This window comes from Chelmon rostratus, chromosome 8, assembly GCF_017976325.1.
Source record: "Chelmon rostratus isolate fCheRos1 chromosome 8, fCheRos1.pri, whole genome shotgun sequence".
Taxonomy (NCBI): Eukaryota; Metazoa; Chordata; class Actinopteri; order Chaetodontiformes; family Chaetodontidae; genus Chelmon; species Chelmon rostratus.
The window spans coordinates 1,965,838-1,987,380 of record NC_055665.1 but is presented as its reverse complement, the minus strand read 5'-3'; the positions used below and the strand labels follow the sequence as shown (position 1 = coordinate 1,987,380).

General features: G+C 42.3%; 1 protein-coding gene and 1 non-coding gene across 2 annotated transcripts; one reads left to right on the top strand and one right to left on the bottom strand.

Annotated features, from left to right (window-relative positions):
- Positions 1-574: 574 nt before the first annotated feature.
- Positions 575-20,807, top strand: zgc:113232 (uncharacterized protein LOC541546 homolog). Its single transcript, XM_041942254.1, has 26 exons — positions 575-595; positions 3,698-3,779; positions 4,580-4,645; positions 4,765-4,937; positions 5,079-5,222; positions 6,592-6,645; positions 6,768-6,821; positions 7,067-7,120; positions 7,389-7,442; positions 7,726-7,779; positions 8,474-8,527; positions 8,890-8,943; positions 9,225-9,278; positions 9,956-10,000; positions 11,671-11,724; positions 11,815-11,868; positions 12,805-12,858; positions 15,831-15,902; positions 16,466-16,501; positions 17,368-17,412; positions 17,543-17,575; positions 17,971-18,117; positions 18,709-18,885; positions 19,300-19,390; positions 19,724-19,801; positions 20,058-20,807. Exons 1-26 carry the CDS (start codon positions 575-577, stop codon positions 20,261-20,263), a joined length of 2,010 nt encoding a protein of 669 aa, XP_041798188.1. The 3' UTR covers positions 20,264-20,807.
- On the bottom strand, positions 4,448-4,519 carry trnap-cgg. The gene has a single exon. It is a non-coding gene; the product is annotated as a tRNA-Pro (tRNA).
- Positions 20,808-21,543: the final 736 nt, after the last annotated feature.

Genomic DNA, 21,543 nt, shown 5'->3' with positions numbered 1-21,543 from the left:
TTTTTATTCAACCTGTATTTCAATGTGCTGAGTTTGAAATATGTTAAATAGAACAAAACGTTTCTGCAGCATCATGTTACCAAAGTTATTTTAACAAGATAAAATTTGTTTTTCAGCAGAAACTAATCTGCAGGATCCATTTTGAGCTGCAGAGAAATAAAGTGTTTTCAGGGTCTTTTAAAGTACATTATATATATATAAAAGTAATATGTAGGCTTAAAGCACAGACTTTGCTGGCGTGACATTTCTGCACACATCCATTCATCGCTCTCTGTCTGTCTTGGTGTTTCTCTGCTGATGCTGGATCCTGGTTCAGGTATTTCTCACCCTGTTGAGACGCAGAGATAGAGGACGAGAAGGACAAAAAAAGACGGAGAGGATCCCGTCAGTGCCTGGGAACCTGAGGGATCCTGCAGAGACAGAGCAGAGAGAGGACAGAGAGAGGACAGGGGGAACCACCGGGGTGATCATGCTGTGAGGAGAACTGCTCAGGGAAAGCTAAATCAGGTTGTTTTTCTTCTTATCCGTATCCTGAAAACGTCTTGTGCTGGTTCTGGTCTGACTCTGCAGCACCATGGGAGCCTCCAGCGACAAGGTAAGGGGACGGTCTGAGTTTGGCCAGGGGCCCTGCAGGTTTGATGGGACCAGGTATCGAGTTTTAGTTGATCTGGATCAACTGGGATTTAATTAAAATCATTTTTGAGCAGGAAATGGAGAAAATCGAGTAGTTTCAGTTTGGGTTGATGTGTCACTTGTTCATTAAAGGCACCGTTCAGGTTTAGCTCTGATAGATGGAACAATTTGTAGATGGACGTTTGTCCATTTTTTGCACTTTGCAGGTACTGAAAACAAAAGAGACTCAGCAGGAGTTTGGTTGTGCTGCCTTTAGTCTGAATCGGTTGGTTCCAGGGTGTCAGCAGGCCTTAAAAGGTCATTATTGCCTAAAATATGAATATGTGATGTCTCTATTTCCTCATTAAAATGTTAGCAGACTTTCTTTCTCTCTTTGTTTGCTTTAGCTGGTGATTCAGCAGCAGATCAGAGGTTCTTTAGTCTGGAAAACTCCTGAGCTTTATTTAGAGCTTATACTGAACTGTCGTCGTGAGCTGCACAGCGAATCCAGCTGAAGTCCACCAACGTTAAAACCTTCGTCTATGTCTTTGTATTTGGTCTCAAATTAGTCTTTCAAAGTATTAGATCAAACTTTCTACCTGCATTCACCCCGGGGTACTGAGAACTTGCTCAGCTTGTTCCACAGCGCGTTAAACAATGAACAAGTTATTCCGTCTGTTCTTGTTAGGAACTTCTACTGCGAGGGTGTTTCTGAGGAACATTTTCCATTGCAGTCATCACTTTCTCCTGAAAGACTCATCTTAACGAAGCCTGATCTTGCAGGAACTTTGTTTTGATTTGTATAATAAAGGATTTATTGTCCCTGACATGTGCAGGCGAGGCCGGACAATGTGGACTCAATTGAGGAACTTTGTGTTCAGTAAACTATGATCCTGGTGGAAAAAATGACATTTCAAACCCAAAAGGGAAACAGCCTGAAATGACAAAACAGGTTGAATTTTCATCATACAAGACAGCAGACCACAAACATCCACGAGAGCATGTTCAGTATGAGACATCATGAAGGAAAGACGTCTCACCTCACTGTCCCAGAGGTCCTGCAGGTCATGTGCTCCACCTGCTGCTCCTGCGACAGTGTTTAGATTTCTGCTCAAACTAACCTGTAGTGGGTCTGAACACCCACTTCAGGTTAGTTTGGGTGTTTAAAAAAAACAGGCCACCATAAGTGAAACCCCTAACATTTTTTTATCGTTCCGATATTCTGAAAAGATAATCCATGCTTTTACTAGCCCCCACCTCGACTACTGCGATTCCTTGTATATATGTAGGATTTTCAGATCTGCCCCCTTTGTTGAGTCGTTCAAAGCTCAGCTCGAGGCCCACCTATTCGGCTTTCCAATGAATTGAAATTGCTACGACTTAATGATCTTTTATAATATTTGTTTTATTATCTTGTACATTACTCACTGATTTATCTTGATCTTGGGTTTATGCTGACTGACAGCAGCTCTAACAATAAACCTTTATTCAGTATTTCAGCCTAAAGTAAAGATGTTAGACCTGAAATGAGGGAGTCATATCTAACGATGTGTTCTGTAAGAGGATCCAGCCTCTTTATTTTAACTGAAGGATAATTTAAGAGAAAAGTAGACAGATGCGGTCATGGAAAGTTAATGTGAAGCTTTCAGTTTCTCACAAGATCAAACTGTGAAACTGTGGTTGTGGTTTTTGTTTTTGGGTCCACTGTGCAGCCTGTCCGGTGCGGTAAATGTTCAGGTGTTTCCTCGGTCGGTGTTCAGCCTCAAAGTGAAGCTTAAGGAATGTCAGATGAGTCTGAGAAGAAGTCAGCGGTTTTGATCCTGACAAAGAAACGCCTCAGTCTGTTTCGTTCTCACTCAAACACCAGCAGAGACTCGTCGAAGCCTCAGCGGCCGCAGGGCGAGCTGGAGGCTTTCAGACAGCAATCTGCTTTTAGAAAGTTTCTGCTCAGGAAGTCCATCAGGGGAGCTGCTGAGCTCCTCACACTGGCACCAGTTCTGATAAATCAGACTGCAGCGACGCAGGAGATGATGGAGGGTTTCTGTAGCTGAACAGGACGAAGGTTACCTGATCCATCGTAACTCAACCTAAAGCTGCAATTCCACTCATTAATCATGGTTTAGGTGCTGCGGTTGCAGTTTCACTTACATCAGGTTAAACATCTAAATATAAAAGACAGAACACACCAACATGTGTGTGGGAGCAGCTTTATATATGCTTATTATTTGTATTATCAGTTCAAGGAGCTTTTAATGTGTGTTATTTCACAGAAATATGAGTTCATTTTCACATGTAAGCTCTACTGTTGACACTTTTAGAAACATTTCCCTGCAGCTTCATCAACAGAAACCAGTTCGATGTCCAGGATGTCGTTAATTTATCTCTAAACATGATGTGCAAAGTTCTTCACAGAACAAACGTCTGAAGCTGTTTCTGTGTCTGGCCTGAATAAAGTTTTGATTATAATTCACTTGATAGTTTTTATAGTCTCTCAACATTAATGTTGTCTTATATAAAAACCTTTTTTCAGGCTTTGACCTTCAGTGCAGTCTAAATGATTTTTGATGCAGTTAAGTTTGTCTTGATCTCACTTCAAAGTAGATGTTAGAAATGCTTAAATCCATCCAGACGCCTCAGGTCAGCTGACCAGAGTCCTCTTAATGAGAAGAAAACAAACACAAATTGATTAATATGCAGATTATTTCCTCAGTCAATAACTTTTAAAATGAACATGCCCATCGTAACATACGAGTTCTTGTATTATGGGGACCAGTGAAAAATTGATCATGATGAATCGATTATCAACATAGTTGGTAAAAACTTTATTGTGAATACCACTTTATTTTAAACACGTGTTCCTTAATTTATTTATCTGTTTTTATTTTTTTAATTCATTCTGTCCAAGACAGTTTTCTTTGAGACAGTGAAAATAGCCTCGACCTTTGACCTTGACACAGCTTTGTTGGTTATTTTGTGATTGGATGCAGATTTGAGAACGTGATCTGTCGGACTCGTGTGGTCTGTTGTGGTCTTGGTACTGTATCTGGACTAAATGAATGCCGCTGTGTGCTTTGCTCCCCTGCAGGCGTCTCTCCTCTCGGGCCTGCTGGTGTTCACGTGCGTCGTCTCGTCTCTCTGCCAGGATGAATATTCAGGATACCACTCGGGTCAGAGCCACCACACACTGCTGTGATGAAACCGTATTATTCTGAACTAACCTCAACACGACAATAAAAAAAATCACTTTTATTTATCATTAACAGCTTGGAAATGAAAACTGTTTATCCCTGCTTCACAGAACAACAAAAGGAAACAGCCGATTCGAAACTAGAAACCAGCTAAACTGCTTTGTTTCATGTTAATGACTTTTATTTTGAAACAATTGTTGGAAAGAGTCATAAAATATTAAATAGATGACAAACATTTGTCCTAAGGATGGAACAACTACTAATAATGTTAAATATGTGTCACAATTTATTGGAATTTAAATCTAAATCATGAGATTTAGTCTGAAAATAAAACAGATTTATTAAGTGTTTCTGCTGCTGGAACCAGGAAATGTTTTTCATTTTAACTTGGTAATGGATGTAAAGAATTGCTTCACTGGCTGTAAGATGTGGTGATAATTATTTCTGGAAATTATGTTTAGAAAATGTGGGATCATGTTATATTTGGTCCAATACATGAACACTAAAACCTGCTGTTCTGTTGACATGTCTGTGTGTTACATTGAACTCTTCTTAACTTCCTGCAGCTTTGTGTAATGTAGTTTTCATCACTCGTGACTCCACGTTGTTGTTTTTAGAAGTAATATTTGTGAGACTTCACATCTTAAGGGCTCGTCCGGGATTTGAACCCGGGACCTCTCGCACCCGAAGCGAGAATCATACCCCTAGACCAACGAGCCACTCACATGTGGGCCCCCCATAGAATCCGGTCTGACCAGCTGTGTTCAATGTGTGTCCAGGTGAGGAACACACCTATGAAGGCTCCATGGTAGACCACTATGACAACCTAGCCTCTCCTCAGCCAGGTGACCTTCACGCTTTCTTTGACCTGATTTTATCTGACCAGCAGTTTGTGTTTTTGACTTAACTGCAGTTTAAAGCACAAAGTATCATTGCTGTCTCATCGTCTCCTCTGTGCCATCAGAGTATCCACCTGAGCCCACTCACAGCTACGACGAGGACCAGAGGCCAGGGGAGGGGGACTACGACCCCTACGGTCCCGTCCCCACCCAGGTCACCATGATCACAGAGGACGCCTTCCCCTACGGCACCACTGCCGAGTCCCACTACGCCAAGGAGGACACGGAGAGCATGCAGGTATGACTGCTGAGGCTGGGGGTCTTTACTGGGGAGCAGCTCCGCTTTCAGATGAGAAAACAATGGTGAAAAGTATTTTAGTTGGATAGTCCACAGTGTGTATTTTAATGCCCCCCATGCTGCAATATTGCTGTGTTTCAGGTCCCGTATGAGTATCCTCCTGCAGGACCGTACACTGACTCCTCGGAGGAGTCTGGGGGGGACGCAGCACTCGGGGAGGAGGGGCCGACAGAGTGTGACTGTGAACCCGGAGAGCCTGGATTCGCTGGCTTCGCAGGACCGAAGGTAACGACTCATTTCATCACATCGTCAGTCATTCTCAGCGCTCAACAGCGATGAAGACCTTCACAGACCAAACATTACACTGACTGGCCTGATGGAGGCGCCATTATTCTTTGTCAAAATTAAAACTTTGAAAGGTCTCATCTCCAAATTCATCCAGTTCTTACCTTAAATTTGTCTACTGGCAGCTTCCATGTTAATATTTTTTGCGATGTAGCGCCCCCTACAGTTTCTTAGGGCAGTTGACTGAAACATTATTACGTAAATATGGACGGCTGTACGTGTGCATTTGCTATGATTACATTACTTATGATGAAAAACTAGCATGTGGACAACTTTGCTAACACGGCCAAACATCAAGCAGACATAACTTTGCTAATAGGATGCTAATGTTACGTACTGTTTCAGCGGCGAGAAGGCCAGCACGCCGTCTATTTTGCAGGCTGTTACTTAGCGAAGCCTCTGCCACAGTATCTGTAGAGGCTGCAGAGTTTGGTCTGCCCAGCTCAGGAGCTAGTTCCAGTACCACTCCCGGCCGCCCAGGCCCTCAAAACCTCCTCCTCCTCCCAGCACTCAAAGCTCCTGTGCGAGTGGTGGAAACACCAACACTCCCCGGTTCTCCAAGCTCCCAGTCCGGTCCATGCAGGGTCAGCTGGCTGCACGGCTAACTGAGCTAACCAGCTAATAGCAGCAGTTAGTGGTTACTTTAACAAGAAACTCCATAAATCGCAGAGAGCTGGGACAGAGAAGCTGGAGGACGTCAGCGAGAAAACCAGAAAACATTTTTCTCTATAAATATATGATCCAGTTTCTCCGACACAGATGGTGTGAGTGACGTAGCTCCTCTCAGGAGATCGTACCTGCCCAGACCAAGTTACGTAGTAAACCAGGTGTTCAGGGCGCAGAGTGGGAATGAAAGAGCCAAGAACAAGCATTCACAGTCAGAGTACCATCGAAATGATTTTCAAGCCGTTTGTTTAAGGTAAAATAGTTGAATAATGTTGCTTTAACATCTCAGTTGTTAGAACAGTGCTCATGATTAGTGATGCATGATGTTTTAATTGTTCTAATTTTATTATGTTTATTGTTTTTACTGCATTTAGTGCCTCAATGATGATGAGACAAAGACTCATTTCCTGCCTTGGTGGGACATTAAAGCTGTGCTCTGTAGCAGCACTGCAGTGTTTGTGCCGCTCTGTGTGTTTACACTGTTGGTTTATTATGTTACATGAGCAGTTTATTCTGGAGATTCATATGTTTCTATCTGAGAATTTTCAGTTTAAAGCGCTGCCGTTTTGCAGAAATATGGTCATAGTTTCGTCTGCATGTACGCAGCAGGAATCGATGCATACCTTTTTCTGTTTCCTGTCAGGGATCCAGAGGTCTGCAGGGTAAAACCGGTGTGCCAGGAACTCAAGGCAGAGAGGTGAGGGTCTAAAACATTATCGCAGCTCATTTATTCATGATGAGGACATCAGATACAGCTGCGTGCAGAGCTCTCTGGGAGTTTCATTTCTGATTTTATTTGTGTTTGTTGTTTATTTTTAGGGCTATAAAGGAACCAAAGGGGTTCAGGGAAGAAGAGGAGACACTGGACCAGTGGTAAGTCAATCACTGACCATGTATGGTGGACAAACCTGCACTGGCACTGCGGTGACAGCAGGGAACACAAACTGAAAGTGAAAGCTGGAGGGTGGAGCAAAGTGAAGGAAAGTAAAAATGAGGCTAAAGCCAAAAAGGAAATACAAGTAAAAGTAAAAGCAGGTTCTCAAAACTTACAAAACATTCACGTTTTCTGTTTCTGTTAGTTTATTTGTGGTTTTGACCTTTGACCTCTTGTCCTGCAGGGCGACCCTGGGCCTGAAGGAGATGACGGAGCTTCAGGTTTCTCTGGAGCCATGGTGAGTTCACTGACCCGTGATTGTCTTTAATATAAGAAAAGGACACTGCAGAGTTGAAACTGATCACCTCAAAGTCACACATGTTGTTAAGTTTTATAAATCAATAAAAATACTTTCACTGTAATGATGAGTTTATAAATTATTCTAATTAAATTTACATCTCAGCATCTATAATACAAGATGATAAATAAACATGTTCAGAGTGGATTCATTTTAAAACTTATACCTAACTAACTAACTATTTAACTGAATCTTTTGTCATCAACAGGGAGAACCTGGACTTCCAGGAGACCCAGGTGAGCTCGGAGAGCCAGGCCTGAAGGTAAGCTCACAGTGTTCAAACCGCACAGTAAATATCGGCAGTGACTTCTGTTTCACTCAGCCATAAAGTCTGTTCCTGTCTCAAACTGGCTGTAATGTAATGATGCCATTCGTGCTAATGCTATTAATATTTTAAATACTCTGGTTATGAATAAAAAACGTTGTTCTGGTCAGACCTGATTCTCTGGGTCGACCCTTTTTTTTTTTACTCTTAACCTTGTTTACCCGCATCATGAACAGCAGCAGATGTTTCATTAAAACCTGACATGTCTTCCTGTTGACAGGGCGACTTCGGGATGGAGGGACCCCGCGGAGGGGTCGGAGGTCCCGGTGAGACTGTAAGGAAACAACAAAACGCACACACGCACAGATAGATACAGATCTAAATTAATTCCATTCAAACTGAGCGTCCTCAAATGGAAACTGTAAAGACAAATCAATGACGAGATCACTGGAGATCACACATGATAAATTAAAATGATCGCAGCCTCATCTGCGCTTTGTTCCTGCAGCACAGGCGCTGATTTAAAGGGTCAGAGGCGAATAAGAGGCAGCAGGTGTAACTGTGAGGGAAGCACCTGTCGATTTGTGTAAACATCTGGGTGACCTTCATCTGTTGACCCAGTATTTGTCCCTTCACGTGATTGGAAATCACCCAGCCTTTTGGTTCCTCCACCTGCCGTCGACCAGCCGTCATGGAGGCTCCTTCACCTCGTCACCACCCAGCAGTGACACAGTGACGGAGGCTGGTGGTGAATTTGGGGGTTTACCAGCCGGCAGCTGCAGTTTTTAATTCCATCCCTTTTTCCAATTATGTGAATTTATTTCTCTCTTCAACATCAACCACCAGCAAAACCTTTTGTCTCTACAGCTCAGTTTGTCTGTGTTTGCATAATTTATGTCAGAACAGATGAGCTCAGCATCAGAACTGACAGTGTGAAATTTAAATATGCAGCAACACCATAAACATCCTAAACTGTAAAGTCACATATACACATTATTATTTTTCATCATGTGTTTGTTTGATCTCAGGGCTCTCGTGGTGATACTGGACCTCCAGGAACGAAGGGAGGTAAAGGTATCAAGGTAAACAAAAGCTGTACAAACTCATTTTTTACTGTCACCAGTTCATTGTATAAAATCTTTTAGGTTGCAAATGTTTTACTGTATTTTCTCTGAACATTCATAGCTCAAAGTATAATAAATTACAAGTAAAGTAAAGACAAATCAGCAAAATGAGTCAATTTATACAAATGAATTTAATGAAATAACAAGACACACTAAAAATCTAGTTTCTCTCACTGGGGTAAATTTTCCTTCTGGCTTCCAATAGAAATACTTGTTGTATCAATTCGAGAAAACTTTGTTCATTTATCCGTTTCAGGTTTTGCATTTATGTTTTTATCACTTGTTTTTGTCATTTCTGACTCTACTCCCTCTGTGTTCAGGGGTCTGCTGGTAGCGAGGGCAAAGAGGGTCCTCAGGGACGAGATGGACAGAAGGTACGGAGATAAAACACAGAGACTTGGAAAAGAGGATGTACCTGATGTGCATGTGAATATTGTTTCCATGCCAAACTATTGTTTTTAATCTTTTACTCACCCTGGTGATGAGCTCATCACTAGATCTTCTTTAAATTCTGACTGTCTTCTTCAGTATTTGGGAAAATGTGACTTTCCTGTTCGTATGCAGCTGTGTTGCACTTCCTCCTGCCCACCAGCAGGGGTCAGTGGAGGTCAGAACTGAACTGACGTCTCTCTAACGGTTCTGTCTTCTCCCGCAGGGTCAGACCGGAGCTCCTGGGTTCCCAGGTGACGTCGGCGACAGAGGATACACTGTAAGAAATGATCCTCAATCATCATCTGCCCTCCATGAGGCAATCTGAACCTCTGAATGTTTTCCTCTGAGCTCGACCCTTCTCGTTTTTTAAGACTCAGTGTTTGATCTGAAGGATTGCACATTGTAAAAACTGATCTTCAGAGGAATTGTATCTGTATTTCAAATCATGGGATATTTAGGGTAGATAAAGTTCTTTTGTATGTGTGTAAATTACACCTCCAATCACTTGTTTCCATTAACTCCACTTGGGATCAGAGGGGGGGTCTCAGGAGATTCTCAGGATTTCTTTATGTGTATGATACATTTTCAGTGAGAAAGACGCCTTTTATGCTGAGCTCAAATTGTTTGCACGCTCAAATATGGCTTCATTGATTTCTCGTTTCCTGTGTTTCCATGACGACAGATAAAAAGTAAGTTGTTATAAGCGTGAGACAGTTCAGTCTTCTTTCAGTGAGTGTCGTTCAGAGTGAAGTGGAGGCTGTAACATGCAGAATTGAGATGCAGCCAGTGTGACTCTGATAACTAGTGTTACTCGGTGACTCAGCCGATCCTCCTAAATTCAGCTTTTTAGTCATTTTTCCTCCTTTGCATCATCTCTGAACTCATTCTCTCCTCATTGTGCAGATCTGTGGTTGTGATAATCTGAACAGAATCTTTCCTGTCTGTCCTCCTCAGGGTTATCCTGGACAGCCGGGAGCCGTCGGACCCGCTGGACCGAAGGTACAAACACACCTTTTCATCTTATCACAGCAGTTTATCATTAAACATCAGTCTGAGTGTGTGTGTGTGTGTGTGTGTGTGTGTGTGTGTGTGTGTGTGTGTGTGTGCGTGCGTGCGTGTGTGTGTGCGTGCATGAGTGCGTGCGTGCATGCAAATTTATTCAGAAGTATTCAGATCATTTACTCAAGTATCATAAATTTTATACTCTATTACAAGTAAACGTCCTGCATTCAAAACCTATTGTCAAAATGTGCTTAAAGTATTAAAAGTAAAAGTACTCATTCTCATTTATATACAAGTACCTCTAATTTGTACTTAAGTACAGTACTTGAGTAAATGTACTTAGTTACATTCCATCACTGTTGGTCACAAGTCGAGAGTCAATCATGTCTGTGTGTTTAATACAGACCTGCAGTCAGGACTTGGTTAGCCTAGCTTAGCATAATGACCAGAAGCAATTGGAAGCAGCTAGCCTGGCTCACCCCTTTTTCATACTGAATTATAATCTCAACACAACGAGCTTTGCTGTCGTTTAATAATCAATGCACAGTCATGAGAAACTGCTCACACTCTATCACATGTGAACCTGATGACGTGCTGTAGCTTTTGAAAGCTTATGTTAAAGCCCTTTTTCACAAAAATATGAATTATCCCTACAAAGTGAGCTTATTATGTCAGATGATCAATAACTCTCTTAAGTAAAAGTCACAATCTGGCTGTAAATGTAAAAGCACATTAGTTTTTCTGTTTTATTGATAATAAATGGATGGACAGCACGTATGCACTCCCCAGAGGGACAATAGAAAGTTTCACATGAGATTTCTATCAGCTTTTGATGAGTGATCTCACACAGTGCAGAACTGCCCCGAAGCTTTTACTTCAAGTAAGAAAAACACCAGACTAGCTGAAAGAGCTTTTATACTTTTGCTTTTCTTTGCTCCGTCAGTCCCCCCGTCGCCTCAGATGAACGATTTGTGATCTGAGTAAAGTAGAAACTGAAAGTGAGCACATACCAAAACAATGATTATTCAATAATGCCGTCGTGTCGTCTGGACAGCACCACCGACGCAGATTAGGTGACCAAAGCACATGGTTTAATCACTCTGTGCTGCTTTGAGCTTTGTGGAAAGTTAGAAAAATACAGTTGTTGTTGTCTCATGTTGTACATCAACACAAAAAAACACATGAGAAGAAGAAAATATCTGAAGCTCAAAAGTGAAAGTGAAAGTGCAGCTGCAGTGGGATGAAGGCCGAGAAACAAAATGCCAGTGTTAGCAAAAGTAAGTGTGAATGTTTCCTCACATTGGTGTCTCCTGTTGAACTGGTGGGTAAACTGGTACAGAGGTAACATTAACAGATGATGCTCTGTTCAGATGTGCTCACCTTCTGTAGTGTTCATGTCACTGAGGGACTTCTGATACTGAACGTTCATTCAGAATAAGCAGAAATGAAGCTGATGAGCTCAGACGTTAAATACACTGACTTTGTGCTGTTTTCAGGTCAGTTTATGTCAGGAAGGATCAGCAGGTGATCACATTGTGTTTTTAATGGTTTACAACGCGTCCCAACCTTTTAGGAATCAGGATTCAGTGACGACACAAAGACGTTTAACAGTCTCTGCACAGTGTTTTCTCTCAGCTCAAGTCCTCTTTTCTGCTTTTCTCTCTCAGGGCACTCCAGGTCAGGACGGCCTGCCGGGCAGCGACGGAGACCCCGGAGAAGACGTGAGTTGGTCACGAATCTCTACAAACTGTCCGTCATCTTTTCTTCTGTTGCTGCGGACTCTTGTTTATCGCTGCCGTTTGTGTCTTCAGGGTCCTATCGGAGTCCCGGGTGTGGTGGGAGAGCCTGGACTGTTTGGTGCCAAGGTAACGACCGCGATGGCTCCTGCATCGAAGGGCGTCGGCACAGCGTAGATGGATACACAGATGCTATAGATACGAGACTACAGTGTGATTGTTTACGGGGATTCGCTCAGTATTTCAGTTTATTTCAGTTCCGCCCTGAAATAATCGGTGGAAACTACAAATGAGTGAACAGAGTTCCTCCTCCAGCGCCAAGGTCACGTTTACCTCATGCTGATTTTCACCTCAGATTTTGTTCAGTTTTAGTTTATGTTTTTGTTTTGTGTCTGCTTAGCTGCAGCTTTTGGAGGTGTTTTCCCCTCAGTGTCAGTCAGCTTTTATTTATAACCTCAATGTTCTTGAAAGTCCCCCTGATTATTTAACAATGGTATGCAGTCACATCCGTCGGGTTTTTTCAGAGAAATTCAGTTATTTCTGCAATAAACGTGGAATCACCTTCGAGCTTTGCCATCAGCCACACAGCAGAAAGATTTGAAGCTCTCTCATTGGATGTTCCTGACTGGAATCCACTCAGGGGCAGTTTTAATTTGGGGTTTTGGGGGTTTTCTTTGAGCCAATGAGACATCCAGAAGAATTTCATGTCAGTCATGGGGAGATAATGGCTGCAGGGACTGTGGACACCTGATAAGAAACCACCTGCTTCACTATCAGACTGAATCATTGTTCTTGGCACAAAAGACAGTTTGTCAACATGAATCATGACACCAGGAATGATTCAGTCATCTGATACTCTGATACTGATTGTCCCACATTGTTGCTTTCGTAAACTGAACAATGGCTGAATTCCATTCAGTTTCCGGGTCCTGGTGTTCTGTGTGCAGCTCTGTCGTTAATTTGTTAGTAACACGTGTGGTTTTCCTTCTATCAAAGTCAAAATGTCTCCTGTGAAATAATCCTGCTGGATAAACGAGCCGCTGACCTTCACCGTCTGTTCCGCAGGGCAGCAAAGGGGAGCGCGGCGTGAGAGGACCCCGAGGCCGAGTGGGCGCTGTGGTGAGTGAGCAGCAGGGTGATCCAGTGGTTAAGTGAACTGTCCTGTGACTCCAAAGTCACAGGTTTGATTCCTGACTCATCTGAGTGAAGAGTCAAAGAGCAGGAAAACACGTCCACGTGCCTTTGAGCAAGACACTGAACATCTGTAGCAGCTTCCTCCAGTTAGTTACTCTGAGTAAATGTAATACTCCGGGAGACTGAAGGATAAGAGGTTTGATCCCAGCAGGTCCCTCAGTCATGCTGCTTTATGCCATCATTCACATTCTTAATCATTATTGTCCATCTTTCCACTGGTCCTCTGGAGAAACCAGTCTGAATCAGGTCTACATTAGCCCCCTTGCAGGCTGAATTAACGGTAGAGGTGACTGACGAGAGGGTCGAGACCTCCAAAGGGGTCGTGAGCTAAATGTGGGGGCCGTGAGATGATTAACAAGATGGGAAATAAGAAAAACAAAACATATTTCGGCTGCACAGATGATGTTTTTTCAGAATAGTTTCACCTGTCCAGGCCTTTAAAAACGATTTAAACGAAACAATCCGAGTATCAGTTCTCTGTTTTGATCCATTTAAATCGGAGACATGTGCAGGTTGAACAGGGAGGACCTGGATCTGCACAGAGAGGCTGGGAGCGACTGCTCTCTGGCTCGAGGTGCTGCATCACGTTCGATCCTTCCCCTCCTGCTGACCAGAAAAGGGAAGTTGAAATAAACAGGCAGTGATCTGTCTGCTTTCTGTTGAATAGAAGGGCTTTCCTGCCGCCACAAAATTTTCTGGAGAACAAAAAAATGCAGACTTTGCTTTATTTATGGTTCTCGTCCCGATAGAAACACTCATGTAAACTCTGACGTCATGCACAGTACCGCTAAAGTGTGTCACTCAAATTAAATACAATAATTATATATGTCTGTGACGGGTGTTGACAGCACTTTGTGTGCAGCGCTACCCTCTCAAGTCCATTTATAACAGGAAGTTACACCTGTCTGAAGTCTGACAGCCCAAACGTATTAATAACATCACCTTCACTGGATGTGAAAAGGGAAAAGTTACCGCTTCAGTGCTTCTCCACATGTCGGAAGAAAAGGAAAAACTAAATAAGTCAATAAAACACACAAAGAAATTGAGATAGATTGAGATGCAAAAAGAAATAGACATACACGTGAGTGTGGAAATGAAAAGTGAAAGATGTGTCGTCAGTTCAGGACGGATTTTACTCACAAAATGAAAATGAAAGCTGTGATTCATTTCTTTTCCTTCAGTTCAGGACACCTGGATGATGATTTCTAACCCAGTCAGAACCCAATCAGAAGCCCAATCAGGCCCAGAACAGACATGAGTAATCAAACCTGACACGTGACCCAGATCAGACAATCTGAAGTCAACAAGAAAAATCTGCTGAAAGTAAATCCAGTCCTGAAGATAAAATATGTCTGCTACAGATTTATTTCTAAAAATGTCAGTTGTGGTTGTAAATATCTGATAACCTTTAAGAATCATGTTACTAAAACCACCTTCAGTTCTACTAAATATCATGAGAAATTTCCCAGAGTTCAGTTCTGAGGAGGCTCGCTGGTTGTTTTGACACTGATGTGGTCAGATGAGTCGCCGTGACATTAACAGGAGGAACAGAAAAAAAAAAAACCACAGAGAAGTATTTCAACCCAGAGTTTCCCTGAGTGACCAGACACCACATCTGGAGAACAGGAAACATCTGGACACATTTTATTAAAAGTCAGGTTATTTAAAACCAACAGTCTGTCATAACAATTATATAAAATGAAACTTTATTTATTTTCACTTTTCTAAAAGTTGCAAAGTGCTTGACAGAGAAGAGAAAAAGCAAATAATAAAGAGAAAAACAGTGGAAAGATAAAACCACAGTCATCATAAAATCTGTCTAATCCCAATAAACAGAGTATCCCACCTACAGTAACAGCAAAAGGTGCAGTCACACCTGGGGATGAGAAGCAGAGCTCCGCCCATGGACCTGAGAGGACACACAGGTGCAGCAGGAGTGATATGAACAGGAGCCTGTTTATCCTTTGGAGCAAAGTGCCTTAAAAAGTGGAAGTTAGTTAAAACCAGTATTAAATTTAACAGGAAGCTGGTGGAAATTGGCCACAACAAATATTTCTCAGCCATGATGGCGACAGTTAAAAAGATGAAGACGAAGAGACAGGTCAGATTTTACAGATGTCAGTGGAGGAGGGCCGAGCTGTTGCACAACAACGGGAACTGCTCCAGTCAGCACCGGATTTTAGTAGGTTGTATTGTCAAAGAAACGGCTCAAATAAAGAATATTTAAGAAAAATAAAATAGAGCCTAACAAGAGCCGAGTGTAGAGCTTGAGGAAAGAAGCAGAGGACTGATTTGTTTTTTCTCACACTTGTTTTAATGTTGATGTCAAAGTGAGATTTCAGTTCAGAATCAAACCACTGAAAAACCCCCAAAACCTGCTGCTCTGACACAGCTTGACCCTGAACGATTCATACCGTGAGCAGATCTATGAGATTAATCTCTATCTGTCTCATCGCCGCTAACTTAGAAGTTTCAGTTCAGTAAGTTACAGAAATTCAGAACTGAGACAAATAGAAACCCGGAGCAGGTACTGACCCCGACTACTTCCTGCAAGATGACCTTTGGAGATACGATGGAGAAGTCCATGACTGAGCCCAAACATACATCTTTCACTTCCTCCTGGTGACTTTTCTCTGTCTTTAAGTTGTATCTTCATCTATTTTTCTTGTCTTAATAATTAAAATAATTAAATTAAATTAAAAAAATTGATTTCATTGAGTTTCCATTGTGGTTTTGATTTGCGTTTGTAGCCCTCAGACTTCATGGCTCAGGGGTCTGTGAAAGACAACAAGAACCAATAAAGACAGCAAAACCAAAAGGATGCACACACTCAATTCCTTCATCATGGATTAATCACGTTGATTGATTGAGTATTTTTCTGCCCGTCTGTTCAACAGGGATCTGAAGGAGAGCGAGGAGATGCTGGAGTACCAGGAAAACAAGGACCAAAGGGCCTGCAGGGCCAAACTGTGGGTACACACGACACTCAGCCGACAGTACAATTAACAACCAGCAAGATCAGTTATTTCTGTGTCCATGTTTTATCGAATATCAGACATCACCAACGTCTTCTCTTTCCACAAAGAAGTTTAAAACTGTGTGAAATCTAAAGAATAATAGAGAAAAAGTAGATTACACATACATGTGCATACAGCGCATGTAGAGATGTGGAGGTAATCAATCAATCTGAAAATGAACTGTGATGAAGTGAAGACGAAAAATGTGCACAAACCACCGAGTTCACTTTAGACAGCGTTTACTTCTCAGGTCAAAGATACGACGACAGGTGTGTGTGTGTGTGTGTGTAAAACAGCAGGTGTGTGTGTGTGTTCTAACGACTCATTCATTCGTTCATTCATTCGTTCATTCATTCTGGGCCAGTTTGGTGTGTCACGTTGCTTCCTGTCCGTCCACACCTGTAGGAGGAACTTCTTAATATTTATAAGTGAAAAACAGTCACAAACCTGTCAAGTCAAGCTGTATCTTCAGGTTGAGTGTGATGAGTGATGGGCTGCTTGTTTTTTTCTCCCAGGGGGCCAAAGGTGAGACGGGACCTGATGGTGAACAGGTGAGAGTTGAAGACGACACATCAGAGTCAAACATAAGCTCGAAAACTGAAGTGATGAGAGCGGAGCTGCTCTGAGGTCTGTCAGATTCAGTTTGAGTAAAAAGTGCTTAATTAGTTTTGTAAAATATTGTATTTTTTACTCCACCGCATTTATTCACTAATTAAGTTACAGCACTAGTTATTAGTAGATTACTAATACAAAATCTAATTAAAAAATATGATGTATTATTATTGGATAAGATGCAATTTTATTGATGTGCACACAGGCAAGTGCTTAAAGTGAAGAACACGGCCGTGCATCAGTATAATCCCATAATAAAATAAACATTATTCTGAAATAGTTCTGCATGATGAGTACTTTTACTTTTGTACCGTAAGTAAAATGTGTTGCGTGTTCCACTGCTGGTCAGCACTGCATATTAAAGAGATTCAGAGAGCTTCTGTAGGTGGCGCTCTTTTCTGTCTGATCAGCTTCACAAACAGCGACTGAATCAGAGGAAACGCGTCGTCTCACTGCAGCCTTTTCTTCACTCCACAGTTGTCTGATGTAGAAGAATAGATATGAAGACAGGAAGTGATTCTCATCCTGAGAATCAAAACTAATATTTATCTACTGTTCATGAAAATCCTGCGTCTCAAACTTTAAAACTCTTGAAACGCGTCGTGAAAACACGTTCCAGTCCTGACCTAATTAAAGCCCAGACGGGAGTTTCCCTCCATCGATTGACTTCTTCTTTTGCGCCTCGTCTTTCCTGTTTTACGAGCCAGGTGTTTACAATCAGACGACCTTTTATACGACTGGAGGAATCAGTCACGTGACGATGATCACAAACTCCCTCACATGTTGTGTTTTTTTTTCCCTGCAGGGCGCAGCAGGGAAGAAGGGTCTTAAAGGAGTAAAAGGACAAAAGGTAATCTTACCTGTACGGTCTGATGACGAAACTTTGGTTCCACAACACCGTACTCTCCACTCCACTTCCTGTTTCCACGCCTGCTGGGATTTACTGGCTGACGAGTTTCTTCCTCCTTCTTTCCTTTCAGGGAAGCTCTGGTGACCGTGGAGACAAAGGACAGGTGGTCACTCTGTTTGTTTACATTATTTTACTCAGACGTCATAGAAATACACACACGTCTAATGCAGTAGAAGAGTTTCCGCAACGGGCTCCATCTAATTCCTGGTTTTACTCAATAATATATAATAATTTAAAAATAATAGCGGCATCATACTGTTTGCAGACTTCTTTTATTTATTTATTATTTATTATTTTTTCTTCTTGTTGTTTATTAATAACGTCCTATTGGTGCCTCATATTCCTCTGTGTTTAAATCTCTGCATGGCCAAAAGTATGTGGACACTCAAACATTGCAGCAATATATGAATATTTCATTCCAGTATGTGGCCTTCTATATATGGTCAAACTTTTCATCCTTGCCTCTTCGTCCTTCCTTTCATTCCCTCTTTGCGACAGCGCGGACCAAAAGGCGCCATCGGCCGTGACGGCGTCCCGGGCCCCGTGGGACCGCCCGGCATCCCGGGTACCAGAGGAGAGCGCGGTCCGATCGGCGACCAGGGTGTTAAAGGCCAAGCGGGACCCAAAGGAGTCCGGGGTCCCTCTGTGAGTAGACAACCAGTGTTTGTTGTTTGATGCTTCATGTCATCAGGATGTTAAAGCTCAGTTTTTACACTGACTTCTTATTTTGACTGTAAAATCAGACCTCAGCTCAGGTGTGTGTCAGTGATTCCCCAAAAAATGTCACCAAGAAGCAACAGATGTCCCTGAATTTGATCTCCTGCCTCAATGAGAAATATGTTCAAGTTTAAAAAGCTTTTTTTAAAGAAATCCCCTCCAGTATTTTATGACTCATCTCATTTCCCCTTTTCACTACACACCCACAAACACTTTATTTAAAAAGTGCTTTTTAAATAAAGTTTATCTCCTTTGAACATCTGTCTCCAGCTCTTTACAGTCTGCTTCAGCCGTCATGCAGCTCAGAACCACAGTTCAAGTGATAAATAACATCTCAGGTGATGCTTTACCTTTCAGGGAGTTTAAAATGACTCGTTGAAGTAAAGTTGCTCAGCTGGATCCTGAAAGATGTTTTCACTGTTAGTAAAAACCTGACTTTACGCTCAGCAGAGGATTAAACGACTTGTTAAAGTTGGCGTCTTCTATTGGAAGATAATCTGAGCGCTTCCTGTCCTGCAGGGTCCTGGTCTGACTGACGAGCAGGTCCTGCAGCTCTGCAGAGGCGTGGTCACAGCCCAGATCTCCCAGTACGCCGCCTCCATCCGGGCCAAGTGCACCCAGGGCTGCCCCATCAACAACCGGACACTCATCGGACCGCCGGGATCCCAAGGGCCACTGGGATCCCCGGGCAAGCGTGTAAGTCCCAGTCCAGTCTCAGGTTTTGCAGAGTTCTAGAGTCGGGTTGTAGAAAATAACTAATAGTTGCACTAAAATGAGAAATCAAAGAATAAATTTAAATAGTTTTTACAAGAAATGTAAAAAGTCATTTTGTGTATAGACATACACAAAATCGTGTAGTATGATTAAGTTATAGTTTAGAAATGCAGTATGTTATATGTGTGTACCGTGTGGTGAAGAAGATTCACACAGTTTAATCTCAGTTCATATTCTGAGCAGGTCATGATACAGTGAATAAATGAATTCCTGCTTTAACAACACATTTATGGACTGTGATCCTTAATTACTGTGTGATTCCCCTGTTCCACCTGAATGAAGCTCTAATTAATAATGATATGAATATTAAACACATCCTCTGCCTCCGCCTGTCAGGGTAAAGCAGGAAAACCTGGAGCTAAAGGAGCCAGAGGCGTTCAAGGTGACAGAGGACTGGAGGGGCAGGAAGGAGCGCAGGGAAACAGAGGTGAGATCTAAAACGAGCACCTCATAGATCATGACAGAGATACAGAAACATATTGAGGTTTTCTGACTCGACAACATTGTGTCATCACTGACTTTCTGTGCTGCAAGCGTGTAGCTGCTCTCAGCAACTGACCAGAGACCAGCCATTTACTCGTTTCAGGGTAAATTTGAGGGTATAAAAAGCCAAACTGAGCACATAAATGAGTAAAATGAAGAAATAATAGAGCTCCTGACGTCAACATCTGCTCACCAGACTCACCAGTTCAAAGCTTTTCTGGATGGAGTTCTGTAGTTTGTAGTTTCTCCCAGAAGCTCTTTGTGTTTCTCTCAACAGGTCAAAAGGGAACTAAAGGCCTCGCAGGTGATCCAGGTAAAGGCCTGCCAGGACCTGACGGACCACAAGGCCTCAGAGGTGCGTCGCAGTTCATCTCCACACAGTCATTCAGAACTTATCATCAATCCACAGCTGGAGACGAACATCTGTACCGAGATGATTCATCACAGTTTAGTGCTGCGGGCTCCTTTCAGATCTGAACGTGGACATCAGATCCACCTGTGACTGATCTGTTGATCTTTAATCCTGTTTAATGTGTGTCAGTTTTCTCTCCTCCAGCTTTCATAAACCTGTTTTTACATCACTTTATTATACGCAACAAATCTCTCCACAGGTTTGCCAGGTAACCCGGCAGAACCTAGAAACGGCATGGAGGGTCCTCGAGGTCCTCGCGGCTTCCCCGGTGCGGTCGGTCAGACCGGCATGCTCGGGATCGCAGGCGTGCCGGGATTCTGCGAGGCGCGGGACTGCAGCATTCATGCGCCAGTGATGCGGAAAGAGCAGGGTCTGGTGAAAGGACCCGCCAGCTCAAAGATCTGAACCTGAACGAGAACCGCTGTGAGGTTCCAGAAGGCCTGAGATTCACAACCAGGTTCTTCTCATTGAACTCCAGCTGACGTTAGAACTGGATTTAAAATGAGACAAACTTTGTTTTTTAGATTTCTGACAATAGTTTGTTTAAAAGCTGCGAATGATTCAATCCTTCATTGACTGTTGTTGAAAATGTCAGTGGACCAGGTGTAGCGCCGAGCGGCGCTCCGCTGGTCCGCCGGTTTGCTAACTAATGAGGAAACTGTGCATGAAACCAGAAAAGACTTTTCCATCTGCGCTGGACAAGGGTGCAAGTGAGGCTTTGACGTTTTAGAGGTTTTATTCTTCGTAAAGATCCAAACACTGTTTCAGTTTCGATCAGGATGCGATTTGATAAAAACACAAAATAATTCTGTCAGTTTAGTTTTTATTTTCTCTGGTAAAATAAACAAAAATAAAAAAAATGCTACATGTAAATATTCTGTAAAATATCTCAAATACATGTACTGTGCTCTGAAATATGTTTCAGATAAACTGATGTTTTTTACGCTGAGTCGTCAGTTTGTCGCTCGCCACGTTTTAGCGTTTGAAAGAAGAATCCTGAAACATCCCAGAGTCCAGTCAAATAATACAAAGTTTAGTATTGTATTCAGCACTGAAGCTCACATTGTTCTCATGAATTATCCTGAATGTCTCACTGTTGGATCTCAGATCAGCTAAAAAAAAAGTCACATTCACACAGTGCTGGAACGTAACTAAGTACATTTACATCTATGTACTTGTACTTGAATATTTCCGTTTTATGCTACTTTTTGCCCCACTACTTTTATCTAACAGCTGTAGTTACTAGTTACTTTCAAAATGAAGAAAATGAAAGAAAAACAACGTTTGATGAGTTCATAAAACTGTTAAAGATGAAAGCTTTCTGGTTCGTGTCCCCTTCTAGAGGAACCAGGGTCCAGCTCGGGCCCCTTACCACCTTACAGATGTGCGAGTAGACATTTTCCATCAAAACTCTAGTGGTTTCATTTAAGTACCTGTTCAAATTATCCAATATTTCACAAAAAGCGAAGATTAGAGAAAAGAATGACCTCAAATTCTTTCCTCTCCCATCAATCACATGACGACCCCTCGGCTGTATCTGGTGACCCTTTGAAGGGACACAAATAAATATTTGATCCGACTACTTTATCCTTTAGATCACATGCAGTAATACAAGGTCAATATAAATGTCTAAAGAAATCTAAAATATAATAATTTTACTGTAGAAATCGTCTCTAAACTGCTTC

Excerpts from the sequence above, each read along its gene's own strand:
- zgc:113232 (XM_041942254.1), top strand. The coding sequence starts at position 575 with ATGGGAGCCTCCAGCGACAAG. Across the intron at positions 17,576-17,970 it reads ACCGTGGAGACAAAGGACAG|CGCGGACCAAAAGGCGCCAT; the intron begins GTGGTCACTCTG and ends TCTTTGCGACAG. Across the intron at positions 18,886-19,299 it reads TGGGATCCCCGGGCAAGCGT|GGTAAAGCAGGAAAACCTGG; the intron begins GTAAGTCCCAGT and ends TCCGCCTGTCAG.